Consider the following 19913-nt stretch of genomic DNA (forward strand, 5'->3'; position numbering starts at 1 on the left):
ACTTGGGTCCTGGCAGATCCTGGGCAGCTGGATTCAGGACATTTGTCTGCTGCACAGTCTGTTCTTAAACACCCACAACCTTCTAGGCTGTGTTCTCTTGCTCAGACTCTAAGTGGGGCACCATTTCCCCAGAGCCATCAGCATCCCCGACAGGAGGTGATGAGCACAGGTGATGGTTCTGGGGGGAGAGGTGTGCAGGAGGGGGTTGGGGTAGGGTGGGAGGGAGGCGGACGCTCATGCCTGCTGGCCAGTCAGCACCCAGGCATAAATTGTGTCCCTCCCTGCCTTGCTTATAATGAGACCGACCCAGTTAGTGTGATCTCTTTTTCTATTTTACAGTCCCTCTGAAACTCATCCGAGTTGCCCTTTGTCTTCTCCTTTCCATATATCTGGAGTGATGGACTTTATGGCCACTTCTTCGGGGGATATAGAATTATAGATCTCCGGATTTATGTCTGTTTGCTGGGCCCCCTCTGGTCCTGGCATCATAAGGTGAACGCTGGGGCAGCAAGAATGATGTAGCCTTCTAATAGATCTGGACCCATTTCTGACAGCTTATTTTGACAAAAGCATAAAATTCAATGATTGTTGCTTAGCTCAGAAGCTGTAGGAAATTCAGAGGGAGAAAAAGAGAATGTTTAAACATGAGCATTCTCTGTCTCCAAACTGCTTTCTGAGTCAGGTAAACTGTGAATAACAGGGTAAGCTAAGCCAGCAAATGACAACAAAGGCTGGTCTAGGAGGAATATGATTTATCCCACAGGATGCTGTACAAACAGGATTTTTCCTGATGTTAAAGGATGGCCACCTGCTACTTGAACAAACGAGGGGTCTGTTAGGGAACTAGAGGGATGTGGAAGGTAGTCTCTGAACTGGGTCCCCAAATGATCTTTGTCCACTGGTCCCCATGTTTCCAACTGACTAGGCCTCTGTGGCCAATGAGATATGGCAGTAGTGACATTGTGACTTTGATGGCTAGGCTATAGAAGATCACTTCCTCTGCTTTGCTTTCTAGGATCCCTGGTTTCAGTGGCAAGCAGAGAGGAGTTTAGGGGACACCAGCAGCCATCTCATGAGAGCCTTCAAGCTCCCCCTGGAAGAGGTCCAAGTGGAGAACAGAGGCCTCCTGCTAATTACTCCAGTCACAAGAGCTGGCGACCTCTACAAGCTGATCCCTGCCCGTCGTCCACCCCAATCCCCCCACCCCCACCCAGACTTCAGATGACTGCAAACCAGGCCCGCAGCTTTACTACAACAGCAAGAACGGCTTTGTGTGGATGTCCCCAGCCTGCTGCTGCTGCTGCTGCTAAGTCACTTCAGTCGTGTCCGACTCTGTGTGACCCCATAGACGGAAGCCCACCAGGCTCCCCCATCCCTGGGATTCTCCAGGCAAGAACACTGGAGTGGGTTGCCATTTCCTTCTCCAGCCTAGCTGCTCCTGAATTCCTGCTCCCCAGAAGCTGTGAGCAATAATAAATGTTTTTGTTTTAAGTCACTAGATTTTGGGGTCACTTGTTTTGTAGCAATAGATAACTAATAAGAAAGAAAAGAAAGTGAAGACGCTCAATCGTGTCCGACTCTTTGCGACTCCATGGACTGTAGCCCACTGGGCTCCTCTGTCCATAGGATTTCCCAGGTAACGATACTAGGGTGGGTTGCAATTTCCTTCTCTAAGAGATCTTCCTGACCCAGGGATGGAACCTGTGTCTCCTGCATTGGCAAGCAGATTCTTTACTACTGAGCCACCTGGGAAGCCTTCTTGCATCTAGAGGTGGAGCCTATTTCTCTTCCTCATGAATCTGGGCTGTGCTGGTCATGTGACCTGTAACGACAAACAGAACTTGGCAGAAGTGACACTGAGCTACTTCCATAGCTGACTTAAAAGATACGCAGCCTTGGCTTTCTATTTTGGGGCCCTCTCCCCTTGAACCCCAGGTACCGTGTAGGAAGTCTGTCTTCCCTGGATTAATCCTGCTGTGGGAAAGCCCAAGATGGCCATCTGGAGAGAGCAAGCCCATGGATGGGGGCCCTGCAGTACCAGGCATGAGAGTGAAGCCTTCTCAGATGGTCCAGTCCAGCCTACCATCTGAATGCAGCCAAGGGAAGGATCCCAGCTCATACTGCGTGGAACGGAAGAACCAGTCAGGTAAGCCCTGCCTAAATTCCAGGCTCCCAGAATCATGACCAATAAATCAGCTATTGTACTTGTTTGGAGGCATTACTTAGCAATAGATAACTGAAACTGAAAGAGGAAGGCTATTCTAGGGCGAGAAAGCAGCATAAGCAAACATTTAGTGGTGAGAGGCAATCTGCTCTATGCAAGGAATTCTGCATGGTCTGATGTGTTGAAGGATACAGTGGCCCTAGGGTACCTGCTGATAGGAAGGTCTGGTGTGTGCCATTCTCTGGAGGGTAGAATCAGGAGTCTACTACCGAGAGCTCTCAAAGTGGAGAGGGTGTCCTGATGGAAGGTTGGCCACATCCACTCACAGCATATGGATGTGAGACTGGGACCATAAAGAAGGTTGAGCACCGAAGAATTGATGCTTTTCAACTGTGGTGCTGGAGAAGCCTCCTGAGAATCCCTTGGACTGGAAGGAGATCAAGCTAGTCAATCCTAAAGGAAATAATCCTGAATATTCACTGGAAAGAATGGTGCTGAAGATCCAATACTTGGGCCACCTGATGTGAAGAGCTGACTCACTGGAAAAGACCCTGATGCTGGGAAAGATTGAAGGCAGGAGGAGAAGGGGGCAACAGAGGATGAGATGGTTGGATGGCATTACCGACTCAATGGACAGGAGTTTGACCAAACTCTGGGAGATAGTGAAGGACAGGGAAGCCTGGCCTGCTGTAGGCCATGAGGTTGCAAAGAGTCGGACATGACTTTGCAACTGAAAAATAACAACAGCAACTACTCACAGCAGGATTCAGGATCCAGAGCATTGCTGCTAAGTTCTCTCTTCTCCTAAGACGTAGATCTGTGGGCAGACTTCCTGGGGAAGCTTTGAGGAGTGAGGCATTACCTAGGTGGTATAATGAATGGGTTTGTATTATGTATTGGGAGGAAGGACTTGGGGGATGAGTTATATAATGACGGTATCGCATCTTCTAATTGACTTCCTCCACATTAAAACAACTCTCTCTTGCTGTTTCCTTCTTGGGAATGGCTAGATCCTTAAAAGCTAGGAAGGAGGGCCCAGAAGGAGCCAGAATAGGGACAGGAAATTTAGGGTCATTTCTTCCATTGCATATGGCACACTCATTTCTTCTTCATTTTTGTTTGTGAGGAAATGAACATATATTCAAGGGTTGTTTTTGATAATGCCTTCATGACTGGGGCCATGACTTTAGAGCCACAGTAAGTTTCTTACTGCTCTATTCTAGAACATATAAAGAAATGATCTGAGTGATATCTATATGGATATAGATATACAATATGTAGATATATACAATATATATATACTATATATATATATATACACACAAAATATATAGATATACACAATATCTATATGGATAAATGTTTCATCTCCTTCCTTCATATCTGTTAGGAATGTGTTGGGTGGCAAGCCAGAGGGTATTAACAGTAGCTCAAATATATAAGACAGACAGACCTGGGCTGGTAACGTAGTTCACCACCATTCCTCAAGGATCCAGTCTCCTGATTTCTGCTTCAAAACCTTTAGCATAAAGCCATTTTCGTGGCTCATCTCTGCATTTCCAGGGACCATGGTCCAGAAGACAAAGAGTATCTGCCAGTCAGACGTTTCCTTTTTAAAAAGGAACTTTCATTTTCATCTAGGCAAAAGTGGATCTCATGCTGTCTCTCTACAAGGGAGTCTGGAAAGGCAACCTTTTCTTTTTTTCTTTTCCCAGGCTGTATAACAGTGCTTCCCTGGTGGCTCAGAGGTTAAAGCGTCTGCCTGCAACGCGGGAGACCTGGGTTCGATCTCTGGGTTGGGAAAATCCTCTGGAGAAGGAAATGGCAACCCAGTCCAGTATTCTTGCCTGGACAATCCCATGGACAGAGGAGCCTGGTGGGCTACAGTCCACGGGGTCGCAAAGAGTCGGTCTCGACAGTGACTTCACTTTCACTTTAATAATAGAGAAGGGAAAGTGTGAGGGCTTTGCTGGTGGCACAGATGGTAAAGAATCCACCAATACAGGAGACCGTGGTTCAATTCCTGGGTCAGGAAGAACTCCTGGAGAAGAGAATGGTTACCCACTCCAGTATTCCTGCCTGGAGAATTCCATGGACAGAGGAGCCTGGTGGGCTCCTGTTCATGGGGTCACAAAGAATTGGAAACGACTCAGCATCTCACACTTCACTTTCAAGTGAAAAGGGGAATGTGTGGGGCCAGTCCATGGACTCCTTCATGGGGCTCATCCTCTATACACTCTCAAGGGCCTGGGTAACCCAAGAATGTATTTCTTAGGGCTGCCATGACCTATAGTACACCTTAAAATCCATTTGGTCTGCAGTGACCTATAGTACACCTTACCTGAAAATACGTATCACAGTCTATCTTGGGTGCATGGATATTACAGGAAAATTCCACCAAACACGATTGGCTATGGGTCAAAAATGTTCAATTACATGAAATGCTGGGTTATTGTGAAGTTATGGAAATAAACGTTGGTGGAAAAGTCCCAGCTGGGAGTTTTAATTACCTTTGGAGCTTTACCCAGCATGGCTGCAGTTACGTTTGGTGCCATCAGCTCAGCTACAATTTGGCGCCACCTAGTGGTGTTTGTCTTTCCACCTAATGATTTATGTAGAGTTTCCAGGACCAGGTGGAGAAGGGAATGGCAATTCAATCCAGTATTCTTGTCTGTAAAATCCCACGGACAAAGGCTCCTGGTGGCCTACAGTTCATGGGGTTGCAAAGAGTTGGACACGACTGAGTGACTAAGCACGCACAGACAAAGAAAAGCAGCCTGGCTATTTTCATCCCAACTATAGTCTCATTTCTGTAATTAAATTATCAGGTCCAGTGTTATGATCAAAATTCACAACTTAAACCAAAAGGACAGCTTCCTTCTCCCCAGCTTAGCAATGCTGTGAAGGGTGAAGTCACTCTCATTTCTGCTCTCCTGTCTCCCATTAGCTATTGTTTCTGACCCTTGGGGAGGGATAACATCTGGCAGAAAGGAGACTCACCTTTGGTTGGTGGGTCCCTTTGCGATCTGAATCTAGTGCTCTTGGGCTCAATCATGCCCAAGGTTGGTTTTTTTAGCTCAGAGTTACTTTTTGTTGTTTTCTTGGGAGATTCTTGTACTGGTATTCTCCAAACTCAACTCACATGATGCAGGTGACGTCTGTCCTAGGGTTAAAGTGTTAGTCTCTCAGCAGGGTCCGACTCTCTGCAAACCCATGGACTGTAGCCTGCCAGGCTCTTCTGTCCATGGAATTTTCCAGGCAAGAATACTGGAGTGGATAGTCACTGCTTTCTCTATGGGACGTTCCTGACCCAGGGACTGAACATGCGTCTCCTGCACTGCAGGCAGATTCTTTACTGTCAGAGCCACCAGGAAGGCCCCCATCTGTTTAGAAGTATGAATAACATGGAGTCCTTTGGGGGTCTGTCTGCTGCATCCTTTAGCTTCTCCAGGCAGCTCTCTTGGGCACATTCCCTTTGAAGAGAGCTTCAAGTCCACTCTCCACATGTGCAGTTAGCCCTGAGGGGGAAGGTCATACATATTCCCCCTCAGTTGTTGGAACTGTAGTCTGCTTACACAGCTGCCTTCTCTTCCCTCTGGCTCTTTTCCTGCCCTGCTGCCTTGGTGCCCTCTCGTCACAGCTTCTCAGAGTATGCCTTCTGCTTCCCAAACTCCCGAGATCAAAAGTTCTGAGTAGTCCCCTGGAAAATGCTTCATCCCTTGAGCGAGGAAAAATATGGGGTATATGGTATCTATTCAGAACTGCTGTACTGCATAACTCTCAGGCATACCACTTACATAAGTGAAGTGAAGTGGAAGTCGCTCAGTCGTGTCTGACTCTTTGCGACCCCATGGACTGTAGCCAACCTGGCTCCTCCATCCATGGGATTTTCCAGGCAAGAGTACTGGAGTGGGTTGCCATTTCCTTCATCCAGAGGATCTTCCTGACCCAGGGATCAAACCCGGGTCTCCCGCATTGTAGACAGATCCTTTACCGTCTGAGCCACCAGGGAAATCCTACCACTTATATTCAGTTCAGTTCAGTTCAGTCGCTCAGTCGTGTCCGACTCTTTGCGACCCCATGAATCATAGCACAAAATAGAATGAGAATATAGAATATACTGTGAATGGTGCCCCCTGGAGGAGGGAGGCTGCAGCTCGGTCTGATTGTACTGCCTTTGGTGGTGGATCCTGTTACACATCCTAGTATAATAAGAGAGTTAACACGCAGAGAGTTAGGACGGTGCTGTGCACTGTTGTAGATGCTTTACCTATTTTATTCAATCCTCATACCAATCCTTCAAGATCAACATGATTCATGGTTATTTCACAAAAGAATGAACTGAAGCCCAGATTTGTTCAAGGTTACACAGCGGAGCACTATCATTGTAAACAACTGTTTTGTTGATACCTATAAAACAAAAGTCAAAATAACTTAAAAACTTTTTTAAACAAGAAAAAACAGTTTAGAAAGCTTCCTTAAGGTCTTCTTAATGGTCTCACAGATGCTAATAAGAGCAATTAAGAATATCAGCAGAAACCCTGAAAAAACACAAAAAATATCTAGTTATTGTTTCAATGAGGTAAAAATCATTTTCTTTTAAAAAAAGGAGTTACCGCAAATGAATTTTTAAAAAGTTCTTTGGATGGTTATTTAAAATGGGATAAGTAAAATAGACATTTATGTTGATTAAAACAAGATTTGATATTACTACCCTACGCAAAGTTGGCTTCCCTGGTGGCTGAGACTGTAAAACATTTGCCTGCCAATGTGGCAGATCTTTGGGTCAGAAAGATCCCCTGGAAAAGGGCATGACAACCCACTCCAGTATTCTTGCCTGGATAATTGCATGGACAGAGGAGCCTGGAGGGCTATAGTCCATGGGGTCACAGAGAGTCGGACATGACTGAGTGACTAACACTAACACACAGCTAGCAAGAGGCAGGGCTAGAATTCAAACCCAGAGAGTATGGCTCCCGAAGCTGTCAATCTAAGTCCATCTGAAACATTTTGAGATTTAACTTTTCTCCTGTTCTTCTGTGGCCAGCTACTCATGGTACAGCAAGCACCCTGAGGTTACGCAGATGTGGCTCAGCTACCACTGCTGTTCAGTAGCTAGGTGGCTTTTGGTTCAGTTCAGTTCAGTCCCTCAGTCATGTCTGACTCTTTGCGACCCCATGGACTACAGCACACCAGGCCTCCCTGTCCAACACCAAGTCCAGGAGCTTGCTCAAACTCACGTCCATCGAGTCGGTGATGCCATCCAACCATCTCATCCTCTGTTGTCCCCTTCTCCTCCTGCTTTCAATCTTTCCCAGCATCAGGGTCTTTTCCAATGAGTCAGTTCTTTGCATCAGGTGGACAAAGTACTGGAGTTTCAGCTTCAGCATCAGTCCTTCCAATGAATATTCAGGACTGATTTCCTTTAGGATGGACTGGTTGGATCTCCTTGCAGTCCAAGGGACTCTCAAGAGTCTTCTCCAATGACCACAGTTCAAAAGCATCAATTCTTCGGCGATCAGCTTTCTTCACAGTCCAATTCTCACATCCATACATGACCACTGGAAAGACCATAGCCTTGACTAGACGGACCTTTGTTTGCAAATTATGTCTCTGTTTTTTAACATGCTGTCTAGGTTGGTCATAACTTTCCTTCCAAGGAGTAAGTGTCTTTTAATTTCATGGCTGCAGTCACCATCTTCAGTGATTTGGGAGCCCCCCAAAATAAAGTCTGCCACTGTTTCACTGTTTCCCATCTATTTGCCATGAAGTGATGGGACCGGATGCCACGATCTTAGTTTTCTGAATGTTGAGTTTTAAGCCAACTTTTTCACTCTCCTCTTTCATTTTCATCAAGAGGCTCTTTAGTTCTTCTTCTCTTTCTGCCATAAGGGTGGTGTCATCTGCATATCTGAATTTATTGATATTTCTCCTGGCAATCTTGATTTCAGCTTGTGTCTTCATCCAGCCCAGCATTTCTCATGATGTACTCTGAATATGAGTTAAATAAGCAGGGTGACAATATACAGCTTTGACGTACTCCTTTTCCTATTTGGAACCAGTCTGTTGTTCCATGTCCAGTTCTAACTATTGCTTCCTGACCTGCATACAGGTTTCTCAAGAGGCAGGTCAGGTGGTCTGGTATTCCCATCTCTTTCAGAATTTTCCACAGTTTATCGTTATCCAACAGTCAAAGGCTTTGGTGTAGTCGATAAAGCAGAAATAGATGTTTTTTTGGAACTCTCTTGCTTTTTTGATGATCCAACAGATGTTGGCAATTTGATCTCTGGTTCCTGTGCCTAAAACCGTCTTGAACATCTGGAAGTTCATGGTTCATGTATTGTTGAAGCATGGCTTGGAGAATTTTGACTATTACTTTGCTAGCGCATGAGGTAAGTGCTATTGTGGGGTAGTTTGACATTCTTTGCCACTGCCTTTCTGTGGGATTGGAAAGAAAACTGACCTTTCCAGTCCTGTGGCCACTGATGAGTTTTCCAAATTTGCTGGTATATTGAGTGCAGCACTTTCACAGCATCATCTTTTAGGATTTGAAATAGTTCAGCTGGAATTCCATCACTTCCACTAGCTTTGTTTGCAGTGATGTTTCATAAGGGCCACTTGACTTCACGTTCCAGGATGTCTGGCTCTAGGTGAGTGATCACACCACTGTGGTTCTCTGGGTTATGAAGATCTTTTTTGTATAGTTCTTCTACATGGCTTTAGATGAGTTAATTTCTTGACACTTAGTGTCTTCATCTAAAGATGTTAATACTCCCTGGCAGAGCTGACGGGAGGATTAAATATTCCTTTCCTTTTCCTATCTTTCTGCAAAAAGAAGAGTCAAAACTACATGGACATCAAACAGATTTGAAATTATCAATACTACATCAAACACTGAGGCTGGGAGGCTGGAATCAGTCAAAAATATTTAATAAATGGCTATTGGGTGCCAGGCTCTCCTCTCCCTAGTATTGGTGTGGTTTTTTTTTTTTTTTTTTGGACACTGAGTTCAGTACATTCTCTCCAGGTCATTCACACAGCAGAAAGCCCTGCTTATTATCTTTGAGAAGTTGTGGGGTCTGAGGGAGGCAGCAGAGATAACACAGTTTTGTTGTCTGGATCATCCTGGGCCCTTGTGTGAGCCTCATTACGAAAGGCCTGCTTCCTTATACGTGGGAAAGTGGTCCTGATGACACACAGCATACTTGACGTAAAAGGCAACTCTGAGTTCGTCTAATGATGACGGGTCCTCGCTACTCAGGAAAAGCAAGGTGCAGCTGAACTGGGTCTGCGCTATGAGGTCCAGGGGCGGGTCTTTTTGTTTCCGGAACCTTTCTGTCGAGGCTGTGTGCCTGCCCGGACTTGGAAAGCAGCAGACCCGGGCGGAAGCGCCCGCGGCCACCGCGCAGCGTGCCCGGGCGGAGGGAGGGAGCGCGAGCCGAGCGGCGGAGGACGGGGCAAAGATGGCGGCCTTCTCCGGTGCGTCCGCGGAGCAGGGGGGCCGGAGCGGGCGGCCCGATCGGCGCCTCGCCTTGGGCCGAGGGGCGGAGGGGGGCCGCGCGGTTCAGGAGGGAGCTGTCCAGGGCGATCTCCTGCTCGCCTCGCCCCGGGGCGGGTTCGGGGGACCAGTGGCGGCGCGGGAGGCCCGACCGGGGCGCCTCGCTGTTGCAGTGAGACGGCCTTTTGCCGCCCGGATGCCGGCCGGGCCTCCCCGGTGCTCGCTCCCGTCTGTCTCTCCTTCCAGCCGCCCTTCACCCGCTGTCCCGCCTGCTGCGGCGGCGATGCTGCAGCTGCGCTCGGAGCCCCGGGCCTCCTGCGCTTTGACGTGGCGGGTGGTGCAGGGAACCGTCTTCTGCCCGCGCCCGGGGAGGGGCCGGGCCGGGCCGGGCCGGGAGGCAGCGGGGCGCGGGGAGAGGGCTTCCTTGGAAGTGACCGTCTTGCATCTAGAGTTTCCCCCAGGCCCTTCCAGAACGAAAAGTCCCAGGCACAAACCTGATGCTTCTTTGTTGTTAAGCGCTGTTACATCAACCGTAACGTTACATATATCTAAGCTATAGGGAAAGCCTTTTCAGCCGCGTACACACGAGCTCACCGCACACTTTTCAAAATCGTTCTTTTCTGGTGATACCCTCTTTCGTTGCGAACAGGAATTTGAGATGGCTTACGTAACTGGACAGTTGTTTCTTTCCTTTTTCTTTATCATTCTTCCTTTATACGTCCACAAGTTGCAGTCAGCCTTACCTACTGAAAGTTGTACATTTATTTAGCAATAAATGTATGCAGTTAGGCCAACCATCTTTAATGTTTGTTAACCTATTAAGATGACTTCAGATATAACGCAGTATTGTTACTTTCTTCATTTTTCTACTATTAGAACATTAGGAATTCCAGATTTTTAGTTGTGAGGGAAGATTCCTGGTGGTTTTAGTTGCGTTTCATAGGAGACGAGAGGAAATCTGCGCAGACTGGGAGCAGTTTTTCTTTGACCAACTCTCCTAAAACAAGATTTCAGAGCCCAGGTGTGCAGAGCAGCTAGCTCCAGGTTGTCATTTTGTAGGGTCACTTTGGGAGTCATGCACAGATTTCAGCAATATTAGGGTAAAGGGCTCGAAGAGTCTGTGATACGAAATAAAGACAATAGTGGAATTCAAGAGCATGAATATTGCTGTTTTCCTTTTGACTATTAAAAATGTTCCGTTTAAAGAAAACATGATTTCAAAGCAAATTTGCAAAGAGCATGACCAGTGTGGAACAAGAAATTGCCTGGAATTTGCTGAAAGCCGTCTTTGGTTGCTGCTTGCAGTGTAATAGTTCTGCAAGCAACTTAATATGGATGCAGTCTATTGAAGACCATCACTCTTTTTTCAAGCAGTTTGCATTTTAGGAGAGAGAATACACCTAGACTGTCATGGGGTCACTTCTTAAAAAGGTCAGCTTGGCTGTACTTTTGACCTGGATTAGTTTTTCAATCTGTGGATTTTGTCAAAGAGATTGAGTGGTAGGAGAGCCTGCCGTTTTGGAAGAGATTTTTATGCTTTCTTACGTCATTGATATTTATATTAACTAGGTCACTATATAAAATGTTTGGGCTTCCCAGCTGGTGCTAGTGGTAAAAAATCTGCCTGCCAGTGCAGGTTCCACCCCTGGCTCAGGAAGATCCCTGGAGAAGGAAATGGCAACACACTCCAGTATTCTTGCCTGGAAAATTCCATGGCAAGGGAGCCTGGCTGGCTGCAGTCCATCCGGCCACAAAGAGTCGGGCGCTCCTGAGCACACTTATAAAATGTTAGTATTGTATCTACTGCTAATATGAGTCTTCTCACCTGATGAGGTAGAGGGGGTTGTGTGGGAGCTACTTTTGCAGTGGATTATAGATTTATTTTATGCCTTTTTACAAATGATTATAAGAAATACAAAATATCCAGATAGTTTAACTTTGGGGTTGGATGTATTCGAGTAGTGTTCGTTTTTTAATAGGAATATATACTGTTGTATAGATAACAGTAATAAAAGCTACAGTTTTTAAATGCAGACTTGAAAGATCACTTCTTATTTGGAAAGGAAATTTAAGAAATACAACTGACTATTACATTCAACTCTACAGTTCATTTGAGAAGTGATGAAATTTCAAAATCCAATGAGAAATAACCTGGCCTCTTTATTTAGGATTCGCTTTGATGTAAATTACTTAAACATGTGAACAGGTAAGAACAGAGACGAACGTCTGACATTTCCGGTTAACCCAAGTTCTCACCACCAGCCCCTCCCTTTCAGTTCATCATAGTTTTGATTATGGCTGCCTGTAAATGTGGGCTCCCTCTTCTTACCTGTTCGTTTGTCTCAGATCGCTGAGGGTATTCACATGGTCCTCACAGAGGCAAGACACGTGATTTCCACATTATCTGTAGATGAAACACCAAGGTACTGGTCTGGAACCTTCTCTCCAATTCTCGCAGATTTTTCACTAGTGGTAGGAAGGAAACTGTCCCTGGTGGCTACTGTGTATCATTACTAAGTGACAGCTGTGTTCCAGGTGCGTTACATTTGAGTATCTGTAATCTTCCCATGTCCCTACAATGGAGGCAGTATTTTAGATCCATTTTGTGTGGGGAAATAGGTGTGTAGCTTGCTTAAGGTCACATTGGTAGTGAGAGCTTGAATTTGAACTCAAGTCTTTCTCCAAAATTTGTACTCAGTAGATACTTTGTAACTGAATGTTGCCTCAAACCTGTTTCACCACTGAACAGTAGTTTTAAGAGCAATATAATTTATCTTTAAAATTAATTTTTATTTCCAGAGATGGGTGTTATGCCTGAGATTGCACAAGCTGTGGAAGAGATGGATTGGCTGTAAGTACCTCTGTCTTTAAAAACCTGCATGTTCCTGTGACAGCAGAGTTTTACAATTTAAATAACGGTTAGTGATTTTATCAAAGATTTTTGGGCCCAGTTGGGAAAGTGAAATTCAGTTTTTTTCTTGTGATTCTTTAAATTGTAGACTTTCCTTTTTAAACGTTGATATATTTTTAGCTGAAAAAAGGTTGTTCAGTTCAGTCGCTCAGTCGTGTCCGACTCTTTGCGACCCCATGAACCACAGCACGCCAGGCCTCCCTGTCCATCACCAACTCCCGGAGTTCACTCAAACTCATGTCCATCCAGTCAGTGATGCCGTCGAGCCATCTCATTCTCTGTCGTCCCCGTCTCCTCCTACCCCCAATCCCTCCCAGCATTAGACTCTTTTCCAGTGAGTCAACTCGTCGCATGAGGTGGCCAAAGTATTGCAGTTTCAGCTTTAGCATCAGTCCTTCCAATGAACACCCAGGATTGATCTCTAGAATGGACTGGTTGGATCTCCTAAAAAGGTTGTTCAGTTCAGTTCAGTTCAGTTCAGTTCAGTCGCTCAGTCGTGTCCGACTCTCCGCGACCCCATGAATCACAGCACGCCAGGCCTCCCTGTCCATCACCAACTCCCGGAGTTCACTCAAACTCATGTCCACAGAATCGGTGATGCCATCCAGCCAGTGTTTACCAAATAAAATTCTCGTCTAGGTTTATTGTTTAACATGACTTAATGAGCTTTGATTTTTTTTCCCTTTTTTTTAACTAACTAAAATTCTTCAAAATGATTCTTCTAGTCTCCCAACTGATATCCAGGCTGAATCCATCCCCCTGATCCTAGGAGGAGGTGATGTCCTTATGGTATGTTTAAACATGGTGGGGTAGTCGGAAGCCAGGGAAACACAATTCTCGGGCTGTTTGTACCTGCACACTTAAAGAGGCCCCATAGACTTAAAAATGATATTTTTACCAAATTAATTTTGTTTATTCACCAACATTGAAGATCCGTATGCTCCATTCAAAATAAGTAGGTAGGAGTTGTGGGGGGCACAGAGGTGGATACGATGCAGTCCTTGCCTTTCAGAAGCTTAAACCCAGTAGCTCAGATAAATGTCATACAAGGGAGGATTTGCCTAAGAAACGCAGTGTGTGACAAGATTCAAGTGGGGGTGTAGTTACTCTTCTGCTTGAGGAATCGTAAGGGACTCGGCTTGGAAGAAGTAGATTTTGGACAAGGGACAATAAAGGAGAAATGCCCTCCAGGTAGAGAGCACATCAGCAAAAACAGGGAACAGGAGAAAGCAGGGTATGATCCCAGAGTAGTTCACTCAAGTGGTAGCATGACATACATGTGTCTGCAGTGCAGGGGTGGGGAGGTGGAACTTGAGATAAGGTGGGAGTATATGGTGGGTCAAATTATCTGAGCCCTTTCTCAAGGGTCATGGTAAAGAATTTGGGTGTTTGTTGGCAGTGGGGATCATTGAATGTGTTTAACTAGACATGCCTTGCATGGTCAGAAGTGTGTTTTTTTATGAAGACTGATTTGGTAGCTGCTGCTGCTGCTAAGTCACTTCAGTCGTGTCTGACTCTGTGCGACCCCATAGACAGTAGCCCACCAAGCTCCCCATCCCTGGGATTTGGTAGCAGCTTGCAGTATAGCTCTGAGAGGTGAGATTCAGTTAGGGTGTTAGAACAGTGAGGGTTTAGATTTGACTGTTCGCAATGGGAAAAGTGAACAGATTGCAGAGGGAATGGAAAAGAAATGGCAGGATTGGCAGTAGTCAAAAGAATGAGGAAATCGGAATAATCTGGCTAACTTGTGTATCGTTAGAGATTTCTACATGCTATCACGTTAATTTGATTTCCTTAGCTGGCAATTTAAGCTTTATTTATTTTTTTCATTTAGGCTGCAGAAACAGGAAGTGGAAAAACTGGGGTAAGTAAACTTCTAAGTTGACTTACTTTGTAAGAGTTGATTTTTAAAGCAACTTTTATTGTTCAGTCACCTAAGTCGTGTCCGACTCTTTGTGACCCTGTGGACTGCAGCACATCAGGCTTCCGTCCTTCACCATCTCCTGAAGTCTGCTCAAACTCCTGTCCATTGAGTCGGTGATGCCATCCAACCGTCTCATCCTCTGTCATCCTTCTCCTGCCTTCAGTCTTTCAGGGTCTTTAAACAGTGGTTTTTGGTTTGAAATATTTAATCAAATAACCTCCTTCCAAAATGTAAAAAATTCATTGCTTGCCACTGAGAGCAATATTTTTGTTGCCGTGCCAGCTAATTCTGAAAAAGATTTACAAGGGTATAGCTTTAAGAATGTAGTTTTAAACTGGTCTTGGAAAAAGTTACAGTATCTTTAATATTTATATTCACTTCTGAATTTTAATGTAGTGGCTCCAGTAATAAAGAGGTTGCAATTAGAGGTTGATCTTCTATTGGTCTAGACTAGAGAATAGTATTTATCCTTTTCAGTTTAGTTCATTATGTAGGTCCCTATTGCTTATTATTTTGGGCTGTTGGCTGGCTTCTATTTCTTTCATTCAGTCAACTCTTATTATCTTACTGATATTTTGGCTTTGGGCAAACTAGAGCAGCAATCAGGAATATGTGTATTGTTTAATTATTTAAGGTGCATGCATAATTCTCACAATTTATATTGATTATTAAACTGTCGCTGATATCTCATTACTAATATAGAGCACTCTTGTTTCTTCGCTAGGCTTTCAGTATTCCGGTTATTCAGATAGTGTATGAAACTCTGAAAGACCAACAAGAAGGCAAAAAAGGAAAAGCAACAATTAAAACTGGTGCTTCAGGTGATTTATTACATATTATTAATTTCCTTTTGTATAAATTAGTAATTTTCATGCTAGATATTTAAAGACATGAGATTTGAGTGTGCACTTTTATTGTCGATATATGGGGGATGGTATTGTCACTTGGTGTTGTGGAAACCATCAATGCTAAAAGTCAGAGCATAAACATTGAAAGACGATCCCTTTTAAAATACTAACATTAGTATTAATTCCTTTGAGAAAATACTGGGATTTTGGAAATTATAGTTATTTTAATGTTTTTCTTAACTTGATAGCTTTTATGCATAATATTGGAGATAAAGGGCTTCCTTGTGGCTCAGCTGGTAAAGAATCTGCCTGCAGTGCAGGAGACCTGGGTTTGATCCCTGGTTTGGGAAGATCCCCTGGAGAAGGAAAGGCTACCTACTGGAGAATTCCATGGACTAGATTGTCCATGGGGTCACAAAGAGATACAACTAAGCAACTTTCAGTTTCATTGAAGATAAATTGGTATGATGTTTTACAAAGGCATTGAGGAAGGATTTTTACAAATAATTGGTAGAGTAAAAACCCATAGTGGTAGAAAATACCACCTCCTACAGGGAAAGAGGCATGCATTTTCCTTTAAGATAAGAAGGAAGGAGCCCAAGAAGTTAAAATGTAAAGTGTACATTTTAAACTCAAATTTCATATTTTCAGTCCTGTCTCCATGAAGATTGGTTCTGTTGGTGCCATCAACAATCTTACATCAATTTTCTCATCTTTAAATTTTGTCGCTTTTATTAAATGCTTTCTGAATTCCATTCTATCTTGAGTAATCTGCGATTTTATTAAATTACTTTTGTTTCATGAAACAAAACTTGATTGTGACACAATTGCAAGCTTAAGTGGCATGAGCTGGCATATCAACGTTTTCTTCTCAGGAGTTTGACAGTAACAGTGTTACAGAGTTTGTAGAATGAACTTATTTGTGAGATAATGGATGTGAACACTAGACTATTAGCCTATTTAGATATAGTCTCAGAACTTGTAACAGCTATCAGCCATCATTTATGAGAGATGATGATGAAAGGGAACACTCCACAGAAGGATAACCTGAGCGGTTGTGGTTCTAAAAACCATGTCCTATTACAGATAAAGAAGCTAGGTACTGAAACACGAGAAACAAAAAAGAGAGATGGTATAATTGTTAAATCACTGAAGGGATCTGGAGAGAGAATATTGTTCTAGAGAGTAATGTTTAACTTAATTCATAGTAGCTCACTTGAGCCCACAGTGAGTGGAGGCCCTCAGAGAACATTCAGAATGTTTAAGCAGATGGTAGATACCATTTGACCAGAAATAATCCAGAAAAGATTTCTATCTTGGGCCGAAATTGGGCTTGAAAACACATCGAGTTCTCTTTAGCTATTGCGATTCTTTGGTTATCCAGACTCTTAAGATACTTTAGAAAAGGAAAATGCTGATTCCATAGACGTAAGGAGGAAAATACTTTGTGACTTTTGAATCATTTAAGATAGAGGACTGGCTTTTCTTTTAGTTATGATAAAGTGATAATTAGACTCTGATTCGTTGGTAGGTTGTTTTCACTATGATTGAAGTCATCAGAACTTCATTTTATTAATGCTCTCATAGTTAGGACACAGATCAATGCCATCCTATAAGAAGGCGCTGAAATAAGAGAGCAGAAAAGGTTTTAGCCCTTGGTGGGTCAGTGACTATTATTTTTGACATGTTTCAGTTTCAGTTTTGCCTTTAATCAAAACAGCAATACTTTTAATTGTACATTCCAAATAGTGTGTAAAATTATATTGAATCTAGAGGAGTTAATGGAGAAGGAAGTGGCAACCTACTCCAGTGTTCTTGCCTGGAGAGTCCCAGGGATGGGGGAGCCTGGTGGGCTTCTGTCTATGGGGTCACACAGAGTCGGACATGACTGAAGTGACTTAGCAGCAGAGGAGTTAAAGTATGATATAAAATATTCACTTTATTTTCTGTAGAATGTTTTAAATTATGTTTATTTAGGGTTAACTTTTCTTCTTTTAATTTGCTTAGTGCTGAACAAATGGCAAATGAACCCGTATGACAGAGGATCTGCTTTCGGTAAGTGGAGAGATTTTAGCAACATATTTATAATTCAAAAACTTGTTTTTAATGCAATGCTGAGGAAAGATAAAGAATACTTATAAACTGATAAGGGGTTCTTGTGTTGATGGCTGACAAAGGGTTACTTATTTTAGTAAGAAAGAGGTAAGCAGCCAATAAGGAAAATGGGCATAGTATGTGAATAGGCAGTTCACAGAAGAGCAGATCCAAATGGCAATAAACATGCAAAGGTCAAGTTTACAGGTAGTAGGGAAGTGGAATGTAAAAGTTACAGTGAATGTTTATACCATCTGATTAGCAAGAATCCAGAAGAGCGATACAAACGTACAAATTGGCTGCCTCTCTAAGAAGCAGTTCCGCATTATTTATTAGTATTTAAAGAATGTATATTCCTGGAAGATCAAGCTCATTGGGAAAAAATTTGCCGGATGCAAGGATATACATTCAGAGCTGTTGGATGTGACATTATTTGTAATGATGAAAACTGCCAGCAAAGTAAATGCTGCTGCCAGAATAGTAAACAAAGATTAGGGTGTGTCCATGGACCATTGTGTAGCCATTAGGAAGAACAAGTCAGAACTGTATAGTCAACTCGGAGGAATTTTCCCCAGGTGTCAATGAGGAAGAAAATCAGGATACAGAGAAAGGTTGAGGGGGCCTGAGGAATCATGACAAAAACGAGCAACCCCAATGCTGCTCTTCACCATGTGGTATCTAGTTTATTTATGTATGTACGCATAAAGAATTTTAAATACAAAAATTTTTAGGATTTACCATTGTCAGAGAACTTTTTAAAAATTCAGAGGTTTATATGATGTACTCATGAGAATTTATACTTTGAATAGATAATGTAGTTCCTGATATGTGAAGGGAAATGTGTGATGAGGTGCTTTTCCAAAAAGCTTCTTCTACAGTCAGGTGCCAGATATAACTTGCAAGCCCAAACCAGGACAAAAGTTGCAGTTTCTAGTACAGATAAAAGCCAAATGCTTTACTTAAAGCCGAAAAGCACCAGTTAGTGCTCTGACTGACTGTGGTATATAATATAGAAGTTCACGTTTGCGAGTCCTGTATTAGCAAATAACAGCCACAGGGTTATTTATTCAGTATTCTCCTGCTTTCCCTTTGTGATTGCTGGATCCACAGGTTAGGGAACAAGCCAGGGAAGTTTCTCTTTTCCTTTTAGTAGCGTTGATTCAGACCCTTATTTCAGCATAAAATCAGAGCAACAAGTGTCATCCTTAGTTACCGATTTCTTTAAGGGACTCTAGAGGATAGTTGCGGAGAAGGCAACGGCAAGCCACTCCAGTACTATTGCCTAGAAAATCCCATGGACGGAGGAGCCTGGTAGGCTGTAGTCCGTGGGGTCGCTAAGGGTCAGACACGACTGAGCGACTTTACTTTCACTTTTCACTTTCACACATTGGAGAAGGAAATGGCAACCCACTCCAGTGTTCTTGTCTGGAGAATCCCAGGGACGGGGGAGCATGGTGGGCTTCCGTCTATGGGGTCACACAGAGTCGGACACGACTGAAGTGACTTAGCAGCAGCAGCAGCAGAGGATAGTTGTCTAAATAAGTGTAGGTGGTGCAGCTGGCGTTAGTGCAAGTCAAGGTAGGTACTGTGTTGATTCCTTTTTGTTGTGGTAAAATGCTAAAGAAACTAGTCCCCAGCCTGTGGCATGGCCCTCCAGGGGTTGAATGGGGGCAGTTACTCACACAGAAGATGCTGCTGTCCTTCAGCAATCAGCAGTCCCTACAGCAAGCGAAAATTTATCTCATTAGTGAGACTGAATGATACTTATTTCAGAGTGCGTGATTTACATCATCTGTACTGACATGGTTTTCTGTGTTTTTCTCAAATCCAGCAATTGGGTCAGACGGTCTTTGTTGTCAGAGCAGAGAAGTAAAGGAATGGCATGGATGCAGAGCCACCAAAGGCTTAACGAAAGGTATTAAACAACATTTGTGCTCCTACAAACTTTTGGGGAGATGTATTAGTACATGAACTTTCTTTAAAGTAGCTTTAAAGTGAGGATCGGAAAAGGTTTTTAATGTTGCAAAAAGATCTACAGGTCCTCATCTGGAACACATAAAATGTAATTCAGAAACAGTGGAAAAGTGTTGTTGTTCAGCTGCTCAGTAGCATCTGAGTCTTTGTGACCCCATGGACTGCAGTATGCCAGTCTCCCCTGCCCTTCACTCTCTCCCGGAGTTTGCTCAGATTCATGTCTAAATGGAAAAGTGGCTGTGTGGTAAATGAATCATATGTGTACGATTTATGTAAATCTCAAAAGTATTTTGCCCCTGTAGGGAAGCACTACTATGAGGTATCCTGTCATGACCAAGGGTTGTGCAGAGTTGGGTGGTCTTCCATGCAGGCGTCCCTAGACCTCGGTAAGTGTTTCTGAAATAAACTGAGTTTATTGATTTATTTTTGTGTATTTTTAACGTTTTGTTTTAGTAGGGAGTGAAATAATAAACTTAACCATACAAAGTTTATATTTAGAG

General features: G+C 43.6%; 1 protein-coding gene across 2 annotated transcripts in view; it reads left to right on the forward strand.

Annotated features, from left to right (window-relative positions):
* Positions 1 to 1870: 1870 nt before the first annotated feature.
* The window catches only part of DDX1 (DEAD-box helicase 1), a 40340-nt gene continuing 22297 nt past the window's right edge, over positions 1871 to 19913 (forward strand). The window contains exons 1-8 of one of the 2 annotated variants that reach the window (XM_088841200.1): positions 1871 to 2146; positions 12462 to 12513; positions 13299 to 13362; positions 14408 to 14437; positions 15222 to 15318; positions 17353 to 17400; positions 19271 to 19354; positions 19716 to 19799. In XM_088841200.1, the coding sequence (XP_088697326.1) occupies positions 2017 to 2146; positions 12462 to 12513; positions 13299 to 13362; positions 14408 to 14437; positions 15222 to 15318; positions 17353 to 17400; positions 19271 to 19354; positions 19716 to 19799 (589 nt within the window). In that variant the 5' untranslated portion in view covers positions 1871 to 2016. Of the gene's footprint in view, positions 2147 to 9537; positions 9644 to 12461; positions 12514 to 13298; positions 13363 to 14407; positions 14438 to 15221; positions 15319 to 17352; positions 17401 to 19270; positions 19355 to 19715; positions 19800 to 19913 lie in introns of those variants that run through there. The other variant, XM_055400025.2, reaches the window with a different exon arrangement.

Source organism: Moschus berezovskii, chromosome 11, assembly GCF_049115385.1.
Source record: "Moschus berezovskii isolate FMDL1 chromosome 11, NW_MosBer_1.0, whole genome shotgun sequence".
NCBI lineage: Eukaryota > Metazoa > Chordata > Mammalia > Artiodactyla > Moschidae > Moschus > Moschus berezovskii.